The sequence below is a fragment of the Muntiacus reevesi genome, chromosome 21 (assembly GCF_963930625.1).
Source record: "Muntiacus reevesi chromosome 21, mMunRee1.1, whole genome shotgun sequence".
In the NCBI taxonomy this organism is placed as follows: Eukaryota; Metazoa; Chordata; class Mammalia; order Artiodactyla; family Cervidae; genus Muntiacus; species Muntiacus reevesi.
Genome location: NC_089269.1, coordinates 50,628,723 through 50,652,905, shown reverse-complemented (window position 1 = coordinate 50,652,905; position 24,183 = coordinate 50,628,723). Strand labels below are relative to the sequence as shown.

The 24,183-nt window shown below is 41.5% G+C and overlaps 1 protein-coding gene across 10 annotated transcripts in view; it reads right to left on the bottom strand.

The window, feature by feature from the left end:
* Positions 1–24,183, bottom strand: part of ITSN1 (intersectin 1) — a 252,839-nt gene that overhangs the window by 87,155 nt on the left and 141,501 nt on the right. For 8 of the 10 annotated variants that reach the window (XM_065913505.1, XM_065913504.1, XM_065913500.1 and 5 more), the window contains 4 exons: positions 15,238–15,365; positions 11,326–11,570; positions 10,190–10,311; position 1 (listed from right to left, as the gene is read on the bottom strand). The exon at position 1 is cut by the window's left edge and continues 247 nt beyond it. In XM_065913505.1, the coding sequence (XP_065769577.1) occupies position 1; positions 10,190–10,311; positions 11,326–11,570; positions 15,238–15,365 (496 nt within the window). The remainder of the gene's footprint in view (positions 2–10,189; positions 10,312–11,325; positions 11,571–15,237; positions 15,366–24,183) is intronic. The other 2 variants (XM_065913506.1, XM_065913503.1) reach the window with 1 other exon arrangement.

Sequence of the window (24,183 nt, the reverse complement as noted above, 5' to 3'; positions counted from 1 at the left end):
CCTGCAGGAAAGTCATAAACTTTAATTTAAGTGGAACTAAATCAACCCCTACAGACACCGAACACTCTCAACAGAACAAAGCCCCCACTTCTGACCCGGTCAGACTAACACACAGCACAGACCTTCCTTCGCCTTATTCTTAGTCTGAGAGTCTGGAAAAATAGTCTCTAAACATTAACTCTAAAGAAACAGTTGGTGCTATAATTCAAGTTCTTACTCTTTTGTGCCTGTTTATCTTTTTCTTTTTCTCCTAACAATAGCAGGTAGGATAAAGTACCTGAAGTCTTAAGAAGTCCCATAATTTAAATTTTTTGAGCTACTCTGAATTATAAAATGATGTGACAGACTTCATCACTCAGGAACTCAAGTAATTATTAAAAAATAATTTGACTTAGGTTTATTATTTAAAATGGAAAGCAAAGGGTGCAATCAATATAAATGTAGCCCTCTAAAAGTCTCTAATAACTAAGCAGTCCTTATTCAGCACACAGACAAGAGAAACAGAAAACACAGTCTTAGATGTTTCTATAGGCAATAAAACTGGCTGCTGCATGTAGTCTTTTGAAAGCTCCAGATATATGAAGAGAAAATTAAAGAAATGATTATTTAGAGCAATGATTAATTATATTAAAGTCCTATCACTTTCTTTTGCACAAATTGTACTGTAACATTTACAAATGTGCACAGGAGAATACAGGATTCTGCTGTTTAAAAACTTCAGAGGAGCTTTATTACAACTGGGCTTTTAATGTTTGCATTTTATCTTAATTCTGACTCAAAAGGATTAGTGAGAATCACCAGAATGACTGTAATACTTATCTTTCCAAGTTACCCTCACTATTTTTGAGCAACAGGAGATCAATTTGAAGATAATTACATTCCCTAGTAGAAAATTATTTTCATTACAGTAAGTCAAATAAAGTTCTGTCAGAGATCTTATTTTATCCTGTAAAACACTGCCTCAGGAGGTAATGCATTGAACACTTCATTGGACTTGAATATTGCTCTTTTGAAATCACAGAAATGAGTGCTAGGGTTTCAACAATGACTTTGGAAAAAAGTTGCAAAAAATCCAGTTTTCTAACCTATTCAAATATTCAGTAAAACAAAACAGAGGGAAGGGACTTTTGTATACCTACGGCTAATTCATGTTGATGTTTGGCAGAAACCAAAGCAATATTGTAAAACAATTATCCTTCAATTAAAAACATAAATTAAAGAAAACAAAAACAAAAAACACAAAATAAATTTATTTATTTGTATTCTGTGTAGAGTAAAAAAAAACAAACCTTGGGATAGGCATGCAGAAAGTAGAATTCAAAGCTCACTGAATTATTTCTACATGTGGTTTATAAAATAACTTGGAGGAGAGCTTCCTTGCTGCTCTACTTTAGAGAAGCCTTACTGGCATGGGGAAAAGCAACTTTTAAAGCTGAGAATTCTCCAAAAGGGAGTTACCCAGAGATAAAGAGCAACACTGCTTCCAAAAGTTCTATTTTTGGCTTTAGAGTTCCAGTTCGAACACCCCCACACTGTCTTCTTCTTTCTTCCTCTTCTGGGCAGCCCCACATGTTTCATGAGATGAGGATTTAAGGTGACATTTTCCCCACTTGGATCTTATTTTCTGCTAAACTCAAATGGCTAGATGCCCTTCCTCACTGGTGACACTCTGACCCACTGTAGCTTGCTAGCTGCTTTGTGCTGGAAACATAGCTCTTTGTAGGACAGGCTCCGCCAGGGCCTCCCCAACTTCTCATCAGGTTCAACAGACAAGCTCCTAACCTTCCCGTGTGTCCCAGGACCAAGGGGAGGACAGTCAGCGGTGAGTGAGGAGCTGGAGTCAGACACACAAGCACTTTGCCTCAAGACCGCAAGGTACCATGCTCAAGGGTAGGGCTCTGCAATCAGACTGTCTCAGTTTTAGTGCTGGCTGGGTCCTTGTTGTTGTGAGGGCTTTCTCAGGTTGCAGCCAGGGGAGGCTACTCTTTGTGGTGGTGAGCTTTTCATTGTGGCACACAGACTTAGTTGCCCTGTGGCATGTGGGATCCTCCCGGAACAGGGATCGAACGGGTGTCTCCTACATTGGTGGGCAGACTCTTCTCCACGGAGCCACCAGAGAAGCCCCTTGTTGTTCAGTTGCTCAGTCGTGTCTTGACTCTTTGCGACCCCACGGACGGCAGGCTTCTTTGTCCTTTACTATCTCCTGGAGTTTGCTCAGACTCATGTCCATCAAGTTGGTGATGCCATCCAACCAGCTCATCCTCTGCTGCCTCCTTCTCCTCCTGCAGCGCCTGCTTCAGTTTTAGTACCACGTCTACAATTATTAGCTGGCTGACTTTGGACAAGTTTAATCTCTTGGTGCCTCAGTCTCCTTATCTATAAAATGGAGGATAACAATAACAGTACCTGTTTTATAACAGTTGTTGTAAGAAGTATCCAGAATACTGCCTGGCATCTGAGATGTGCTTGATGACAGATTCTCTTCTTTTTTAAAGATTTTTCTTGATACAGACTATTTTTAAAGTCTTTATTGAACTTCTTACAATATTGCTTCTGTTTTATATTTTGGTTTTTTGGCCACGAGGAATGCGGGATCGTAGCTCCCTGAGTTCTGCACTCAGACCCACACCTCCTGCACTGGAAGGTGAAGCTGTAACCACTGGACCACCAGGGCAATCCGACAGACTTTCTAAAGCCATCTCTCCTGTTGTCCAGCTCTGACTCTTGTGCAGTTCTCTTTTGTCCTGTAAAAGCCTGGGCTCTGTCTGACCCTGGTCACTTTAGGTAACCAGAGATTTGGGTTCTCTGTGGGGAGGTCCCTGCTCTAGAAACCTGTCTGGTACCACAGGCCCTCTGGGCTGGCCTTCCTGTAGGGGCTGGAGTGTGATCCCAGATCCCAGCCTATCTGAAACCCCTTACTGGTCTGTCTTAGTTAGGCCTCCTTGAGTACCAGCTGCTTTACTTAATGATGTCCTATGACCCGCTGTCATTCCCTTGAGATACGGGTCTTACTTGGTTAACCAGACTTTTGGTTGACACCTGGAATTGTATCTGAAGCCCTGAGGGAATGTTCCACCCCACGGGCAGGTTGAGCTCACATCCTAGTTAATTACACCCAACCCTGCCCCAAAGACGACAGAAAACAAGCACCACCACTGAGACGTGCATGTGTGTACTCAGGAAGAGGAGAGGGTGCCATGCCAGCCCCTTATCCTTGCAAACAAGAGCTTCGGCTAACTTTCAAGGCAATAATGAAACCAGCTTGTCACTTGTCACCAAGGAAATCCATCACTTTTAACCTAGGAAACTGTTTGCTAATTGAACAAACAATAGTCTCAATGAGTTCAATTTATTCTTATAGAAATCCATTAATTTGAATGACCAATTAAATTTTAAGGTTCAGAGGATAAAATAAAAACTCACATATAACATTAAATTAAATTAACCACTTATATAAACAGTCTTGTACGAAAATGAGAAACATTTCCTCCTGGAGTTGAAAAGCTTTACGCAAAAATGCCAACCAATTGTGAAAATGTTATATATAATTAGGATAGAAAAAGCACAGTCAAACACACAGGCTTCTTTGTAAGCGTTTATGGCTGGTTATAACGTGAACTTTTATGTACATGGGGTAGAGTCACCTTTCTGTGGCTTACATTGATCACTCACAAGTGAGGGGATTTTTGTGCTAATAATATTGGTCTTAACACAGTTTTGCTTAGCCACCACACTGCGACATCTCAAAGCATCTGGGGGCCTTCTAGTGAAATGTCAAAGTGGGAAGCACAAACCCCAAATGTTGCTTAAAGGTCTGGGAATATGTTAGAGACCTAGTGTATGAACTGTTAATAATTAGGCACTGCATACTGGAGGGCACTGAGGCGACAGTCTAATGCAGGCAGCATTATCAGGTGCAACGACTGAACCCCGATACCCAATAATATCAGACCTCTTTTCTCAGTGTTTATGGCTTCATGGCCGCCATCTCTGCTAGGTGACACTAAGGTTTCTAACGCCTCTGACCTTGTCACAGAGAAGGGTAACAGAGGTCCTCTTTCTCCTCACAAGCAGAACAGACTGTGGACAGTAAACATGTGTAAACTGTGTACTGGCTTAGACCTGCCACTGCAGCTGCATGGGATATGCAGGGAGTGTGGAGACAGCACGTGCTTCAAGCATAAAAGGGTGCCCCCTGAACTCCCGGATGAGGATATTAAAGCTGTTTTCTAGAGACGCAGCCCTAGAGAATGGACTTGTGAACACAGTGGGGGGAGGAGAAGGTGGACCGAATTGAGAGAGGAGCGTGGAAACATATACATTATCTGATACGTAAATCAGCTAGCCAGTGGGAATTCACTGTATGATGCAGGGAGCCCAACCAGGTGCTCTGCGACAGCCCAGGAGGAGGGGAGGGCGGGAGGTGGAAGTGAGGTTTAAGAGGGAGAAGACGTGTGTATACCTGTGGCTGATTCATGTTGATGTTTGGCAGGAACCAACATAGTATTGTAAACAATTATTCTCCACTAAAAAATAAATAAAATTTAAAAACATTAAAACAAAACCAAAAAAACACCTGTTTTCTAAAGTGCTAATCTAGAGGTCAGCCAAAAATTTTTTAAAAAATATTTATTTGACTGTGTCTGGTCTGAGTTGTGGCATGCAGGATCTCCAGCTGAGGCACGGGAACTCTTAGCTGCAGCATGTGGAATCTAGTTAATGGAACCAGGGGTTGAGCCCAGGACGTCCGCACCAAAAGCTTGGAGTCTTAGCCACTGGACCACCAGGGAAGTCCCCTTAGCTTTCACAAGGACTCAAACCTCCAATTGTAGCACAAAAGCAGCTGTAGGCAATATGGAAAGGAATGTGCCTGAATGTGTGCCAGTAAAACTTTATTACAAAACAGGCATGGGCTAGATTAGGCTCACTCTGGGAATCAGTGTATACTGGTCCCTCAAAACAGCAACGGCTCAGATGTTAAGGTTACGGAAATCTAAGAAAGGCAGGAAAGAAACGGTTTTGACTACATTAAAAAAAAATTCTCCATCAAAAGAAGAGAAAAAATGAGTTTAAATTGTTATAACAGTAACACTAAATTAAAGTATAAATAATTTTCTGAATGAATGGATTGGATGATGGCTAAGAACTCCTAAAGAAGTCTCTCTCTTTTTTTTTGGATGGTTCTAAGAAAATGATATTTTTCAGAATGACTTGGGATTAATTCTGACAGAAAAAAGATTAGGCTAGATCAGTGGTACCCAAAACTCCCTGACAGAACCACTGGAGATTTTGAATTCTTGTTGTTCAGTTGCTCAGTTGTGTCCAACTCTTTGCGACATGGACTGCAGCACACCAGACTTCCCTTTCCATCACCAACTCCCAGAGCTTGTTCAAACTCATGTCCATCGAGTCAGTGATGCCATCCAACCTTCTCATCCTGTTGCCCTCTTCTCCTCCTGCCTTCAATCTTTCCCAGCATCAGGGTCCTTTCCAATGAGTTGGCTCTTCACATCAGGTGGCCAAAGTATTGGAGCTTCAGCTTCAGCATCAGTCCTTCCAATGAGTATTCAGGTTTGATCTCTTTAGAATGGACTGGTTTGATCTCCTTCCTGTTTAAGGGACTCTCAAGAGTCTTCTCCAGCACCACAATTTGAAAGCATCAATTCTTCAGTACTCAGCCTTCTTTTTGAATCCTAAATATGGATTAAAATTTCCCAGAGTCTCCGGGAGAGAGTCCTGGATTGGTTTTTTTTGTGTGTGTGTGTGTGGCTCAGACGGTAAAGCAATGCAGGAGACCCGGGTTTGATCCCTGGGTTGGGAAGATCCCCTGGAGAAGGAAATGGCAGCCCACTCCAGTACCCTTGCCTGGAAAATCCCATGGAACATGGAGCCTGGTAGGCTACCGTCCATGGGGTCGCAAAGAGTCGGACACGACTGAGCGACTTCACTTTCACTTTAAGATCCCTGAGCAGGACTGATGTATTCAGCCTTGTGCCATTTAAAGCCAGCTGAGTTAGATGATCAGCCTGTGCTCTTAAGATAAACTTAAACAAAATGGCAGTGAGCAGCATTGTTCTAATTTCTCATGCTATTATTCTAATACATTGTGGATGCCAAATTGGGCTTTTTCACCCTCCAGGTTACGGGACCTCCATATCAGAAGACAGGCCATAGGTTTTCAAAGTATCTAAGCCTTAGCCATCAAGGTCAACTCAATTAAGATGCCTCCATTCAGAAGTCTTCCGATAGCACATCTGTTTACTCTGATTCCTTTTCTCTTTTACATTCCTAGCAGCAGCAGTGAACATTCATTGGGAACTTCATCATACACTGGCTTTTTCACGTGTTTCTCCCTATTTTTCTAAAAAGATTTTAAACATCTGAATGGTGGATGTTACCTTACCAACAACAGTTAGAAAAGGACTATATATGAAATACCACCTAATTTTTGTTAATCATGAAAAAATACTTTTGGAGAAAACTGAGCTGATAATCAAGATTTTAAAAAGCAAAATATTTTTTAAAGCCTCCTGCAGGACTGCCTGCATTAAAACAGGAAACAAGTTGCTAGACTTCTAAAATCTAACAGGTATAGTTAGCTATTTTTCAAAGTCTGAGAAATAGGAGAATCTGATGATGACTATGCCTGCAAAAATAAGTGAACTCCTGATTACTCAACCAAGAGAGATTGCTAAGGATGTTCTACTGTATATTTTCCACAACTGTGTTTCTTAACTACAAAACTCATGAAATAAAAAAACTGTTACTCTTACAAGTCAATTTCCACTTTGGGTGTCCAATTGTTAGCCTCACAAAGATAACACAGCTGATGCTACTTGGGGTGTCTTGTTGCGTTCTGGGATATAAAATGAAGATACCACTCCAGTCCCATCAACAAGAGGACACAGGATGCCTACAACAAAGTCCCTTCATCACATATTTGGGATGTCGGAGATAAAGTAAACAGTGAACCGGACCTGGGTGGACACTCTCTGTTTTATTTGTCAAAGTCGGATTTATCTTTAGTGTTTTATTAAAAATTACAAATGTACATACAGTTGTAAATATAAATATGGTGGTAGTGGTTTAGTTGCTAAGCTGTGTCTGACTCATTGCAACCCCATGGACAATAGCCCTCCAGGGATCCCAGTCTATGGGATCCTGACCCAGGGATTGAACTGGGGTCTCCTGCATGCAGGTGGTATAGAAGTACATAAAATTAAAAACAACCACCCCAACTACTGCCAAGTAGTAACCACTATTAACAGTTTGATGCCTACACTGTAAGACTGTAAACTATATGCATATAAACATACACCTGCATAAAAAAACACACACCTGGTTTTTTATTTACCCAAATACAATTATACTCTACATATTGTTTCTGCTTTTTTTACTGGAGAGTTTATTCGTATCAGGTTGGCCAAATCGTACAGAAAAACCCAAACGAACTTCGGGACCAATCCAATATATGTAGACCTGTGTAATTTTCGAAAACATCTTTATTCTTTAGCTGTATCGTAATTTATTTAAATCATCTCCCTACTGAGAGATACAGGGCTGTTCCTTTTTTGAAACTTTTACCAGCAGTGCTGCAGTGAACATCCATGGACACATTTATTTATGCACTTGCCAAAACAGCCTATAGAAGGAAGAATAACAGAGTTCCTGGGTCAAGGGGAATGAGGAATTTTAAGTCTGAATAAGCGTTGCCAAACTGCCTTTCAACTGCCTCAGCCAATTCATATGACAATGCTCATGATGTGTGTTATACTCACTTTACTACAGTCTTGACAAAGCTGGATATTATCAAACTCATAAATTTGCTCAGCTGAGAGATGAAAAATGTTATCTCATCTTTAACATTTCCATTTTCCTGATCACCAAAGAAAGAAACATCTTTTTGTATATTTTAAAAATCATTTATTTTTCTTTATCTGTGTATGTATTTCCTTAAAGCTGTAGGTTTCTTTCATATTAACTTTTCAGTCTCTATCTATCATATGGCAACCCTTTATCTCTCATATATTTTGCAATCTATAGGAGTTAATTTTGTAATATTGTCAAATCTTTCCATGTTGTTCATTGATGGCCTCCAGTTTTAACCCAGAAAGTTTTTTTTTTTGTTAAATAACTTTTAAAAAAGAATTTTATCTTTTAAGTTTAACCTACTTAGAACTTATTTTTGCCCATGATCTGAGAGACTTGACCTGATAATTTGCCAATACGGAGCCTTCAAGTTAAGTCTATACATGGAAGCTAGCGAACAGAAACCTGGTTCGCAAACTTTTATTCCTTTCTTTTCTTCTTTTTCTATTTTAAGCACAGCCTACCACACAAACTCAAAACATCTTTTCACTGCCACGACAACACCCAAAGATATGTGTACTTACACAGAAGTAAAGTGATTTAAAAGAACAAAACATTTAATAAGATACAGACTTCCTGACAGTGAGAAGGCACTCACCCATTCCCCTTTAACCTCCACCAGGAAAGCACAGGTTTGAAAGCAAGGCAAAACACATGTTTAATGAGATGTTTCATTCTTACGGTATATCTACACTTTATTCTTCCAGAGGGGCTGGGGCTTAACTAGTCAATTTAAGGAAAAAGGACTCAATATCACTGTAACAAGACAATGTTTTCCTCGAAAATAGCAATATTTACTCATTAAAATATAGAGCGTCTGTAATATTTCCTTATCATAACACTTGGTTGACACTTCCTTATCTCAAGAAGAGAATATTACTTTTTCTACACTTTGTGCTGCAACAAAATCCAGTTTCAAAAATGTTAGGCTTTTTTTTTTTTTCTTTTGAAAGCAGTGTTAAAAAAAAAATCAACCTTGTAACAAGGTCCTATCTGCTACAGCATTATACCTTCATACTGTTTAGATTCCTGCTATTGATTGGTACTTAGATAAATTACAATTCATCTGCTTTAAAAGACAGCCTGAGGCCATCAGGACAGAGAAGATGGGGAAGAAGCTGAGAAAACACTGCCTGCCTCGGGTTCCCATTCATGTGTAGGGTGTTCTGTGAAGAGTAAGTGAGGCTGGCGCCCGGGCATCCAAACCTCAGGTTTCATTACTGTGAAGGAAATGCTGATTTTGAAAGGTTCGGGACCCTTAGGTGTAACCTCCTTATTTCCAGCCCAAAAGAACTAGAGAAAAAGTTATCAGAAAATAAGGGAAAAGGAGATCAGCTTCTCTGAGAAACAAACACATCGTTCCTTCTAAATATTTTGACCTGTGAAACATCTCATACTCTAAATATGACGCATAAGTGCAACATGAATGTATGAGCAATTACTGTGGCTACACGACATCCTTTATACTTCAATGACACAGGGTCCCAGTATGGGAAGTGTGTTTGTCTCAACTATTAATTTTCACAGTTCTTTGAAAATTCTGAACCATTTCCATCTTCCAATTTTTTAGTATATGTGCTGCCGAAGCGAGCACCCATTTCCATCTTAAAAAAAAAAAAAAAGCCAACAGTAATGCAAAGTTCGACCACTTCTAAGCCATACATTAACTGGATTGAAGGACTACTGCTTTCTTTTAGGAAAGAATTTAGGTCAACCACATTTCTTTATTCTTTCTCAAACTGATTACTATAGCTTTAGTTACAATCACAAGATTATATTTAATTATTGTATTTACAGAAACAAGCTATGACAAGCAAAATTCTAAACTCTTTCATCTGTTCATTTACAGAGTAGGAAAGCAGATTAACTGTATTTAGTTCATTACTCTTCACACAATTCAAAGTTTACATGAGTAAAGGGAACAAAAGATGCTTTGACCCAAAGATACAGAAGTTATTATTGGCAACTGGGACCAAATATTTTGCATTTAAAACTATTTCTGAAAGACTACTCATAGTATCCAAGTAGGAATCTAAACTCTGAAATTACCACAGATTTACAGATTTGAAAATACACAAGGCTATGTCAGGAACCCATTATTCTTTAACAATTCTATTTTGAGCTGATGCAGGATACATTTATAAATGCTGTCTCTCATTCAAATAGAAAAGGAAGAAGACTGAGTCAATACTTCAAAAACTCATGCTGGATTATTGGATTTCACACTCGCCCACAATTTTACAACTGTCAAATAAAGTACAAGAAGAGGACAGATGCTAACCATCAACACAAACCACACTTTCGCTGGAGCCTTTCTTACCATGACTATATCTCCCGGCTGGATCGTGATTTCATCGTGACTCCTGGACTCAAAGGGATAGAGTGCTCGGTAATACACCACTTTTACATTCTCTTGTGCAGAAATCGTAAGTGGGCCTTTTTCTGTTTATAAGGAAAGGAGGGGAAGGGGACAAAAATGAAATGCTATGTGGAACAGAAACGCATGACACATGCCAAATTACTGACATCTATCTCCCCTATTGTCTATTTTAACATCTGAACCATTTCCATCTACTCAAGGAACTTCTGGAAGACATTCAGTAAGGATGTGTCTGGTTCTGAAACCAAAGCAGAGCCAAATCTGATGTCAACAGCTCCATCCCATCTGAGAGGTCATTAGTGGACACAAAACAAAGGTCACTGCAGTGTTAACGCCCCCATTCTCTGCCTCCTGGCTTAGACGCCAGCAGCGCACATCTGTAAGGCATCAAGACCTCTCTCCCCCGATGCACTGTGTCTAGCAGGATGCAGTAGATTGAATGCGACATAAATCTCAAATCAGTCAACTCATATGGGAGGGCCAAGAAGCACAACTTTACCTTCCCCTGTTAAGCAATATGGAAATGTTGAGGCTGCAGGCCCCAGACGTGGACACATAAAAGGTAAGTTAGGAGGCCACTTGTGTTCAAAGGGCAAAAAAACATTTCAAAAAGTAAGACCACAACTGGATGCAGTGCAGACCAAGGACAGTGAAAGTCGCGTGAGTACAGGCCAGGAGAAGAAATGCCACTTCCTGCTGCTGAGACAGCTCTGAACTTCCCAGAGAAAATAACACACTGGAGAAGCAGCAGGTTCCTCTTTGGCAGGAAGGGTTATGATCTCCATGAGGAATACAGCTGTATGAATGGCACTTGGCAATGAAACTTCCCGCCACTGCTGTCTACAAACGATTTCTGGATGCCAGCATAACAGGGCCAAGGGTTGCCATGGTGTGGAGAGAACTAAAGAGATCTCTAAAATGATGCTAGAGAATGAACATGTGCACCGTCCAAATAATGACTGACCTTCTCATGGCTATGAACGTAGCCAAGATAGAGCCTGATCAGATACGGCTACTTCCCAGAAGGACCTGTGAGGAGAACACTTATTTGCTAGCCTAATTCTGGTCTCTCATACCTGCAGTGGACCAGGGAGCCTGGACAGCGGGCTTAGCTGGTTCTTGATGCTGGTGGAAAAGCCGACTCAGCTTGTCTTGCATTTCCGGTTTGCCCTTCTCCTCACTGTCCTTCTTTTTGACACTCTCTTCCCTTTTGAGCTTCTCCTCCTCGTGGGGTTTTCGCGGCCGCTGCTGCTCATCCTCCTGGTGCACGTGCTCCAGCCACTGCTGGTCCCTTTCCTGAGCTCGTCTGTCAACAAAACGCCTGGTTACAGCACAGAAGCAACTCCACGTTAACACTGCCGTGAGGTGTCCTTTCACAAAGGGCTCCGTCTAGTCAATGGGATGCTAAGCACCAAGGGATATGGTTTGTTCCTCAGGTGGAAGATCTGAATCAATGAAACAGGGGTTCTCAGGGCTCCCCTTCCGGGTAAGACGAGATCACATGATTTAGAAAGACACAGAAAGAAAATTCCTGATGTCGCTTATAAAGGAATTAGAGAACTCAGGTAAATACTCCTCCATTTAAAAAGTGGTATACAACTGCAAAGAAAAATAAAAGACACACAGGAATATAACTTCCATGGACAGAAAATACATCCAACACTGCAAGTGAAAGACTGCTTAGAGAAGCCCATGAACAATTAGATCACAGAGGGCACATGCCACGTTTATGTAGCACACGAGTAGCTCCCCAGAACTGAAACAGAAACCAAGAGGTTATTCTGAACACTGACGGTAGCAACCATCCCTTACTAAGCAACAGTTTCTATGTTTTACTGAATTTGACTACTTTGTTCCTCAAAGCAGCTGACACAAAGAGAGAAAGTGCAATTACATCTAGGCCTTGAAAAGTATGATGAAATTGATATAGGAAAAGACTAGGAATGATATGTATTTTCTTGACTAGGAATGATTTTTCTTGCATTCCACATTTGACAAAATCAGAAAACTCCTTAAACGATCATAATTTATTTATTTTTATTTATTTATTTTCTGTACTGGATGGCTTGTGGGATCTTGGTTCCCAAACCAAGGATTGAATGCAGGCCACTACAGTAAAAGCACTGAATCCTAACCATTAGACCACCAGGGGACTCCATAAATGATCACATTTTACATTTTTTTTGGCCACTCTGCATAGCATGTTGGATCTTAGTTTCCTGACCAGGCATTGAACGTGCAGCCTCTGCACTGCAAGTGTGGAATCTTAACCACAGGATCACCAGGGAAGTTCCAATGAACACACTTTGAATGAAAATAATGTGCAATAATAAATGATACTATGTTAATAATAATTAGTCTTCCACATTTAAAAAAATATTTATTTTTATTTATGTGGCTGTACTGGGTCTTCCCCAGTGGCTCAGATGGTTAAGAACACACCTGCAATGATGCAGGAGACCTGGTTTCAATCCCTGGGTTGGAAAGATCCCCTGGAGAAGGGAATGGCTACCCATTCCACTAATCTTGGGCTTCCCTGGTGGCTCAGAGGGCAAAGAATCTGCCTGTAATGTGGGACATCTGGGTTCAATCTCTGGGTCAGGAACATCCCCTGAAGAAGAGACTGGCTACCCACTCCAGTATTCTTGCCTGGAGAATTCCATGGACAGATGAGTTTGGGAGGCTCCAGTTCATGGGGTCGCAAATAGTCAGACACGACTGAGCGACTAACACTTTCACTTCACCGGGTCTAAGTTTCAGGATGAGGGATCTGGTTCCCTGACTAGGTAACAAACCTGGGCCCCCTGGATTGGGAGCATGGAGTCAGCCACTGGACCACCAGGGAAGTCTCCACATTCGTTAACTACTTTAAGTCTCCCACCAGCTGCCCAGTCGCTCAGTCTGTCCAGCTCTCGGGGACCCTGTGGACTATGGCCTGTCAAGCTTCCCTGTCCGTGGGGTTTTTCAGGCAAGAATACTGGAGTGGGTGGCCATGTCCTCCTCCAGGAGATCTCTCTGACCCAGGGATTGAACCCGGGTCTCCTGCCCTGGAAGGTGGGTTCTTTACCACTGAGCCACCTGGGAAGCCGACCAGGTAGGCAGGTCCTAATCATCCACATTTTACAGAAGAGGAAAATGAGGCAGAGGGAGTGAAGGACTCGGCAAGGTCACACAGCCTTACAGGCCTCAGGACTGATCCAGGCCGCTCGGTTCTGAAGTTCACAACCTGAATCGCTAGCCTGTGACACAGCCAAGGCACAAAGGTCATTTTGTGGAATCAGGAAACAACCAAGGGAACATAGCATAAACAAAGAGAACTTTCATTCTCCATTTAAAAATATTATATTTATTTCTACTCGAATAATCATGAACATTCAGTGCAGCAGAATTCTTGTTAATTTAAATCTTAAGCATTTCACTTACAATTTTCAAAACATCTTTTAAGAAAGCATAAAAAACACTTTTCTAGAGGGGTAAGAATGTTAATTGCTATTCATAACACAACAAAAAAAACACAATAAAATTTGCTTCACATATTTCACTAACAAAGGGAACCATGTGGACATAGTGAGGGAGGGAAAGGGTGGAGGAATTGAGAGAGTATCATGGAAACATACATATTACCGTATGTAAAACAGATATTACCACATGTAAAACAGGGGGGCTTTGCTGTGTGGCAGAGGGAGATCAACCCAGTGCTCTGTGACAACTAGAGGGATGGGGGTGGGGGATGGGGGGGTTCAGGAGGGAGGGGACATGTGTATACCTGCGGCTGATTCATGGTGATGTATGACACAAACCAATACAATATTGTAAAGCAAATACCTTCCAATAAAAAAATAAAAATAAAATAAAGTATATAACCATGTAATTTCTGAAGTTAAATTCTGGGTACTATTTATCATTCAATTGTACACAGAAAATTTAAAGTTTCCATATGATGACACTGTATCTTTATTTCTACTCTGTAGGGATATAAAATTTTGGTGCAGCGTATTATAAATAATCAACTTTATAGATAAGGAAAGAATGGAGCTAATCAACACATCCAAGGGGATAGGTCTAGGGGCATAATCCTAGACCGAGCCCCAAGAAAACCATAAAATAGTCCTCTAAATTGTTTTGAGACCCTACCTACTTACCCATTGGCATGTAAAAACAAAACGAAAAACACCAGGTGCAAAATATTACTATTTTACTAGTAATTTACCAGATTACTAGTAATTTACCAGATGCAAAATATTACTAGCAGATAGAAACAAAAGACTACAGATACAAATATTCAAACGGAAACTAACAAAAATGTGTCTGGATCTTAAGCAGCAGCAACAGCAAATTTTCTCCTTTTGACCTCAAGTTTCATTTGCTGCTGAAAAAAGGAAATCGGTGGTGTACACTATTCGCCCCACAGGAGAAACCCTGTGTGGCCAGTGAGCTCAGGGACTTGGATTTTAAACCCAAGACTCTGATGGCTACTGTTTTTAAAAGGTTGTGAACTGGAAACGTATCTTGGTCACTGGCATGGAAACAGGCATATCAATTGGCCCAAATCCTTGTGTAATTCCATTTATCTACATAATCATAGCTTAAGAGAGCCCTGGGCACCAACCGAAAACTTCAGAGGTTACTTATATATGCAAAGATTTATATGTATACGAGCTTTTGCTTACTTTTGTGTTTAGCCATTAAGTCGTGTCTGATGCTTTTGCAACCCCATGGACTATAGTCCACCAGGCTCCACTGTCCACGGGATTTCCCAGGCAAGAATACTGGAGTGGGTAGCCTCTTCCTCCTCCAGGGCATCTTCCTGACCCGGGGATCGAACCTGTGTTTCCTGCACTGGCAGGTGGATTCTTTACCACTGAGCCACACACATTAAAAACCGAGGGCTCTTTCTGGTGCAGTAAGAACTTGGAGAAGTTCAGCAAAGAGTAACGAGTACCTACAGTTCCTTCCAGATGGGTTCACAATCCACTGAAAAGACTCACCTTTGGGCTTCTTCTTTTTGTTTTTCTAATTCCAGGATCTTTCGTTCTTGTTCCTTCTGTTTCAGTCGTTCAGCCTCTATGGACTTTTGTTTCTGGAGTTGCTGCTTATTATGTATTTCTCTAAGTTCCTATAAATAATTAAGAAACAGTTCATGTAGCAACATGTGTTGAGAGACATTTCTACTGTTTATCAGCATGCAACATTTCATAATGGGGAAGCCTGAACACGTAGGAGATAATGTCTTGGGTTTGAAAGACGTTAACTTGGAAAACTAAAGTCACTCTACACGGACACGACTGATCTCCAGAGGCTGTTCGAGGTCGTATTTTAGGGAGCCATAATACCCTGCGCCATGTCCATAAGGTGCTTTAGAAGGAGCTTACAAGGGATGAGCATCAGAGAAACTATACTGCTCAAGACACAGCAACAATAATAGACCACAACCAACTTTAAGACATGGTGATGATTATGAATGGGACCTTAAGATTCTTTTGATAATACTCCACACCAACCTTCATCGTCTTTGAAGATACACACATTTCTTCACACATTCCCTCCATCAAACCATGGCAACCTTGGCTCCTTCTAATGATAGGCTGCTTTAAAACAAAGGTACATCCCTCTCCCCTACAACCTTGAGTCTCCCCTCAGGGTCTATTTTGCTTCCCATCAGACATCTTCCAGAGCATCTTTTCTTACTAAAACCATGTGTGAAGTTGTCAGCTGCCCCAAACTAAACCAGCCGTCAGATAGAAGCTTAAAACCTATAATTTGACCACTCCTTTGGATATGATTTCCTCATGTGACACTAACACAGGAATAACAGTAATTTCCTCAGAGGCTAGTGAAAATAAAGTGTATGTTACAATATTGAAAGCACTCAAGTCAGAAGCTGAAACACTCAAAAATATGAAGAACAAAGAAATGCCTGTTGGTGAGGGAAAATCCTCTGATTCTGTAGGAATCTAATGGTCACTAACATATTCGGTCACCAAATCTCTTCTTACTTGTGTCAATAAAAAGTCAGACATGCCCAAGGGTCCAGTAGAACCAAGAGTAAAGTTCCAGTTGACCTCCTGGTCTGGCCAACGAGGGGAGTGGCCCTGGGCTCTATTTGGTGAGATTTAAGAATGAAGGCCTGCACTGTCTTCTCTTGCTTTGCTCACAGGTAAGTCCATATGAGGAGGTTTCTTCCAGCCTTATTTCTACCTTTAGATTTCATTCACAGCTCAGGCATCAAAGGTAGAAAAACTCTCTGGAGAAGATCAGTGTTAAAATGCATTTACTCCTAGAGAAAAGCCCTAGAGTGAGGGTAACCTTTTCCCACTAGCTAAACTGTCCTTAAGATAAAGTTAAACTGTATGTACAAGCATTCAGTATACCATAAGTGACAATACCATAAGTCCTAAAAGGGATCCATGGGATATGGAAAAAAAGATTAACTGGCGATCAGGAGGTTAGGGGGAGCACATACTGGGGAGGAGGAAGGGATGGAGCGGACGAGGCTCTCCAGAGAAGGGGAAGGATGGAAAGAAGGGGCTTCAGTGGAGAACCCAGCAGATGAGTCAGGAAATAACTAGGCAGGATGAGCAGGAAGATGCAACTTTGTAAGGTCAACATTCCCCAGGGCAACAGCCATGGGAGTGTGCCTTCCAAATTATGACGGGCATCTGGGACAAGGGCTTCCCCCGTGGCTCGGTGGTGAAGACTCTGCCTGCCAACGTAGAAGACACAAGCTTGATCTCAAGGTCAGAAAGATCCCCTGGAGAAGGAAATGGCAGCCCACCCTAGTATTCTTGCCTGGGAAATCCCATGGACAGAGGAGCCTGGCAAGCTACAGCCCACAGGGTCGCAAAACAGAGGCACAAGTTAGTGACTGAGGAACAGCAGCAGCAACTTGGGTCAGGAGTTCAGCTATGGAGGGGCCATGGAAGGCCAAGAGTGGAGACTCGAAAGTGACGATGAAGTCTGGCTCTGTGTGCAATTCTGAGAGAAGAAAATCAGCACCAGGAAAAGAGAATTCCATTTTTCATCTTCTTTCTCATGGCCATACTATGGGATATAAAACTGATTTTGAATCAAGCATAAATAGTAATCTCTAAAAATATGAATGAAAAATCTTGTTAATATTTGGGATTTGATATTTCAGAGACAAGTGGCAAACAAGGATCAATTCCTGATAAGAGTTATTTGCACTCTTGGTTCAAGTTAATATCTGTACAAGAAAAGGAAAAACTGCAGTGGAGTGCTATTAATTGAAACTCTATATGTCCTAAGAGAGGAATCCAAAAGTCAGCACACAGAAGCAGAAGATATTAAGAAGATGTGGCATGAATACACAGAACTATGCAAAAATGGTCTTAATGACCCAGATAATCATGATGGTGTGATCACTCACCTAGAACCAGACATCCTAGAATGTGAAGTCAAGTGGGCCTTAGGAAGCATCACTATGAACAAAGCTAGTGGAGGTGATGGAATTCCAGGTGAGCTATTTCAAATCCTAAAAGATGATGCTGTGAAAGTGCTGCACTCGATATGCCAGCAAATTTGGGAAACTCAGCAATAGCCACAGAACTGGAAAAGGTCACTTTTCATTCCAATCCCAAAGAAAGGCAAAGCCAAAGAATGTTCAAACTACTGCACAATTGCACTCATCTCACATGCTAGCAAAATAAAGCTGAAAATTCTCCAAGCTAAGCTTCAACTGTATGTGAAGGGAGAATTTCCAGATGTTCAGGCTGGAGTTAGAAAAGGCAGAGGAACCAGAGATTAAATTGTCAACAACTGCTGGATCACAGAAAAAGCAAGAGACTTGCAGAAAAACATCTACTTCTGCTTTATTGACTATGCCAAAGCCTTTGTGTGGATCACAACAAACTGTGTAAAATTCTTTGAGAGACAGGAATACCAGAGCACCTTACCTGGCTCCTGAGAAATCTGTATGCAGGTTGAGAAGCAACAGTTAGAACCAGACACGGAACCACGGACTGGTTCCAAATTGGGGAAGGAGTACAACGAAGCTGTCTATCGTCACCCTGCTTGTTTAACTTCCATGCAGAGCACATCATGCGAAATGCTGGGCTGGAGGAAGCACAGCTGGAAGCAATTGCCGGGAGAAATATCAATAACCTCAGATATGCAGATGACACCACCCTTATGGCAGAAAGCAGAGGAACTAAAGGGCCTCTTAATGAAAGTGAAAGAGCAGAGTGAAAAAGCTGGCTTAAAACTCAACATTCAAGGACTAGGGATTTACCATAGGGCTTCCCTGGAGGGCGGCCAGCATCTGGAAAATTAAAGTCTGGAAACATGGGTCCCCAAAGGCTCAACTCCAGCCCACATGGAAGGGCCCCTACCCTGTATGTAATACTTTCTACTCCCACAGTGGTCAAGCTACCAGGACATGACGAGTCAAGCCATGGAAGAAAACAGAAGAGGACACTCAATACACCTGTGAGCCCCTGGGAGATCTCAGATAGCTATTCAGGACTACAGATGAGTGCCATTCTAATGAACACCCCCAAAGTAAGTTTCTGGGGATAAGATTTCCCAGGGTAGCTCTAACGAGCCAACACAGCTTGGCAGGGGTTATACTCTGCATCAGACAGGAGATAGATCTCCTGAACCCTAAACAAGGAGGGACTTGAGCCATCTTGAATGAGAAATGCTGTTTCTGTGTAAATACCTCCACCCAAGTTGAATAAAGTCTCACAGTCCTCAAGAAAAACATTCAGGTTCTACAGGATCTCAAAGAACAAGCTGGAGAGTTCCTGGGGTGGCTACGATCTCTCTTTGGGGGATCCTTCTCCTGGCAGGGGGATATGGAGTTGGCTAATGCCCCTACTGGTCCCTGTTATCACCATGTTGATGCTGCTTGTGACTGCTCCGTGCATTATATCAATTGTCTCACCCGTTTGTCTCTGCCCACGTCAGCAAGCTACAACATGAAGTGCCAGTTCAAAAAGGATATAAAAACTATACCCGACCATGGAAAATATCACTCACCCTTAGATGGACACTGCTATAGGGCTCTGAGGCTTAAGACTAATAGGGGGAGGCCCAACGCCCCTCGCCGTCCCAGCTCAGCAGGAAGTAGCCAGAGAGACCTCGACGCCCCTAATGCCAAAGAATTGGGCCTCCCATCTCTTGATGGGGGAAAGTTAGGTAGTTAGAATAGGAAAAAGGAGTCCAAAATGGTGGTGGCTAAAAGACAAAGAAAGAGAAAAGCCCACGGAAGTGGAACAAAAGAAGATTCACAGACCAGAGTGAGAACTTTAGGTGAAACAAACATGCCTCCTTCTTGGCCAGCCCAATTTGCATAGGACATACTCAAGGGGGTGGGGGGAGGAGACAAATGTATAAAAGGAGGAAGCCAAGAAGGACTGAGGCCTTTCCACACCTCGAGGGTATACTATCCTTTGTTTGCCGGATAAGACTCTGGGCTGTAACAGAGCTGCTAAAAAAAACAACAACAACTCAACATTCAAAAAACAAAGATCATGGCATCTGGTCCCATCATTTCATGGCATCTAGTCCCATCACTTCATGGCATCGGTCCCATCACTTCATGGCAAATAGATTGGGAAACAAAGGAAACAGTGACAAACTTTATTTCTTTGGGTTCCAAAATGACTGCACACGGTGACTGCAGCCATGAAATTAAAAGATGCTTGCTCCTTGGAAGAAAAGCTATGACCAACCTAGACAGCATATTAAAAAGCAGAGACATTACTTTGCTGACAAAGGTCCATAGTCAAAGCTCTGCTTTTTCCAGTAGTCACATACGAATGTGGGAGTTGGACCATAAAGAAAGCTGAGTGCCGAAGAATTGATGCTTTTGAAGTGTGTTGTTGGAGAAGACTCTTGAGAGTCCCTTGGACTGCAAGGAGATACACCCAGTCAATCCTAAAGGAAATCAGTCCTGAATATTCATTGGAAGGACTGATGTTGAAGCTGAAGCTCCAATACTTTGGGCCACCTGATGCGAAGAACTCACTCAATGGAAAAGACCCTGATGCTGGGGAAAGATTGAAGGCGGGAAGTCCCCTTCTCGGGGACATCAGAGGATGAGATGGTTGGATGGCATCACCAACTCAATGGACAAGAGTTTGAGCAAGAACCGAGGGTTAGTGATGGACAGGGAGGCCTGGTGTGCTACAGTCCATGGGTTCACAAAGAGTCCGAGACACAACTGAGCGACTGAACTGAACCGAACTGACCTGAACACAGACAGGGATGGCCTGCCATCTCACTGGCCCAGTGGCTGAGACCCTTTAAAATGAAACGTAAAAGATGATGAAAAACAGAATTTTATCCTATTTTCAAAGTTCATTTTCAATTGCACAAAATTCTCGAAAAGGTTCAGAAAAAATAATTTATGATGTGAATGCTCAGTCATTAAGTCACGTCCAATTCTTTGCAACCCCACGAACTGCAGTCTGCCAGGCTCCTTTGTCCATGGGCTTTTCCAGGCAAGAATACTGGAGTGGGTTGCCATTTACTTCTCCAGGGGATCAAACCTGTGTCTCCTGCATTGCCAGGCAGATTCTTGACCACTGAGCCACCAGGGAAGCCTGGGAACAAAGATACCAGGATTTTATTCTCAGGTCCCTGATGTGGGTCAGCAGCTGAAGCAGAGTTGATGATCTTTAGGGTTCTTTTTTGTTTGTTTTGTAGTTTTAAGGTCTATTGAATTCTTAGATACTGTTCATCACCATAAAAATTTATTCTTAATTTACCTCAATGTCTCTTTTATTTATGATTTTATTTTTATGGCATAAGCTAAAAATGCATAACTAGTAAGCAAAATAATTCTGAGCTGAAATTAAACACAGAAGAGTAAGAAATGACAGAGGAGGGGTAACATTTTATTTTGATGATTAGGAACCTGACTGCATATTAAACAGAAAAGCTCTTATTTCATTCAGGAAAAGTGTAGTTTAGGCATAGTGATATTCAGAACACTTAGTAACACGTAAACACCGCATAAGCAACAGCCAATTAGGGTGGACTCCAGCCATGATGTACCAACACACAGGGGAGACCATAGGCGCAAATGAAGATTTTTCATTTTACTAAAGAATTATACTGCTCATTTCTATACTGGGCTCTAGTAATAGGAGAGCTATTAATTTATGGATCAACAATTACCAAATACAAAGTCAAGACAGATGGGAACAAAGCTAGGAACATATTATGAGGCACTATAAAATGAAAAGCAATAAGAAATAAATTTAAAGAATCGATAGGAGAAAAATCACTCTAATGAGACAGTTTTAAAACAATTTTTAAAATGTATCAAATACTCGAAGGAAGATATTTTTAAAAATTTTAAAGAACATTTATTTTTGAGTATAAGAGAATTAGAGGATAAGCTGAACCTATCTTTGGAGTTGTCTAAATAAGTTGCAACTTCAAGCACCTCCAAGGCAACGGAGTTTGCTGCTGCTGCTGCTAAGTCGCTTCAGTCGTGTCCGACTCTGTGCGGCCCCATAGACAGCAGCCCACCAGGCTCCCCCATCCCTGGGATTCTCCAGGCAGGAACACTGGAGCAGGTTGCCATTTCCTTCTCCAATGCATGAAAGTGAAAGTGAAGTCGCTGAGTTGTGTCCGACTCTTCGCGACCCCATGGATTGCAGCCTACCAGGCTCCTCCGTCCATGGAATTTTCCGGGCAAGAATACTGGAGTGGGTTGCCACTGCCTTCTCCGAATGGAGCTTGCAGGAGCCATTAAATAACAGATGTCAAATAAGGTAACAGAAGGCTCTGACATCTTATGATCCAGATTTGAAGCCTGCAAAGTTTTTCTGTCATTTCCTTCACCCGAGTCAAATACTGCTGAGATACACAATCAAATGTAAGAAAATCAAGATACTATGAATAGGAAGCTGTTCTAGATCTTCCTCTTTTTGTTGGACTTGGGAGTTTAAGAAGGCATGAACCAAAATAAGCAGAAAATGTAGGGTTCCTAAGCTGATTACACTCTTAAAAGTTGAACTTCTGAGAAGGCAACCTATAGAATGAAGAAATATGAACTAAAAACTAACAATGACTCGCCTTTCCAGGCATGACAAGGAGCACCAAAAAACATCTTTGGACATCCTGTGGCAGACAGTCAAAGTATTTCAAAAGCAATATGCTTCACAAATTGAATACTCAAGAATATCCAATTTTTTGTCCAGAGAAATATGGCTCAATTTCAAGTTCACTAAAGACAGTTGTTCTACTGATATGCAAGTGGCACAGAATCACTGAATTAAAAAACTGTGATTGTTTCTCCTTCATTTAGTCTTAGAGACTCTCAAAAATAAATGTATTATGTGACCTGACTTGACATGACATGAAATATAGAGAAGCATCTACCTGTACAATATGAATGGCATTTCTTTTCATAAACATGACTTTGCATAAAAGTTTGTGAATAAAGGGGGGAAAATGAAGTAGCAACAGGGAGCCTATGAAAGACTAGCTGTTTATGGAAATACATTGCTATTTGGTCATCTAACTCTTGAAGTATTAGCCTGCTTCTGGTTTTGTTTTTTTTTTTCCTCAGACTCTCTCTTGGAACAGAAAGACAAAAGCAACTGATTAATTGGTAGAAATTCTTGGGCTTCCCTGGTGGTTGAGATGGTAATCTTCCTGCACTGCACAAGACCTGTGTTTGATCCCTGGGTTGGGAAGATCCCCTGGAGGAGAGTATGGCAACCCACTCTAGCCTTCTTGCCTGGAGAATTCCACGAACAGAGGAGCCTGGTGGGCTACTTACATGGAGTCTCCAAGAATGGGATACAACCGAGTGACTAACACTTTCACTTTCACCGACTGAACACGGCAAACCAACATAAATTGTGGAGGACACATTACCACAGACGTATTCATACATCTTTTGTTACCCGAACATTACTGACCACAAATGTTTCAAATATCCACTTATATAACACATCAGGCATTAGTCTCTGCAAAAATCACCCGATCGTTTATGTGTTAATATTAAATGGACCCATAGGAAATTGATCTAGGTACAAGCATCAGAAGTTGCAGGTGTTTGTTCTGCCTAGACCTAATACTTACAGAAAGCTAGAAGTGCTTTTTATTTTTTTCCCCACACTCCACCCAAGACACGCAGCCTGAGTCTTTCCTGGCTTCCAAGGAAGCTTCAGTGCATGCCAGAAATCTCAGAGCCTCCAGACCGGCCCTGTCCTTGGGGATCAGCTTGACAAGGGAGAGCACAGCTGGTAGGCCCCCCTCTAGGCCTCGCCGACAGCAACGGGGAGGCGCTACAAAGAGGGACAAATGAGTCCACATGGAAAGAAACACCTTGTAAACCGTCCCGTTTCTATGCAAACGTTGGGGGGTGATTCACAGAGTCCACAGTTAGGCGTGCTTTTGTATATATAAACTATTATTTCTCACCACTATTATTTCTCACCCAAAAACACTGTGTAGCAGACAAAATCAGAATTTTAAAAAAGATTTTGGGTCTTAAAATATGGTAACTGATCCCAATTAAGTGGTTGTAAAACAAATGGAAAATCATTAAAGAAAGCCAACCAACAAACCTAATGAAGACTGAGGAACTTCTACCAGTGTGGAAAAATCAGAATAATCACTATTTCAAAACAGAAGGTTTACTCAAATCAAGATAAACTGATATTCCATTTTCTGCAAAATTATCAAATGTATTCATTCTTGATGCATGAAAAGCAGGAGGAATATAAAAATATATATTGATTGAAAATATATATATAGAGAGAGACAATAGATTGGTTATTTGAATTCTGAGAACATGCTTAAAGATTATTTCCAAGTCTGTGGTCAATATTCAACCAAAGAGAAAGTTAACTCCCCATGGTGCAAGTTGGCAGTTAGTGTATCACAGTGCCATGGGAGAGTCAAAGAGGGATGTGTGTGTGTGTCTGTGCATGTGTGCACACGTGTGTGTG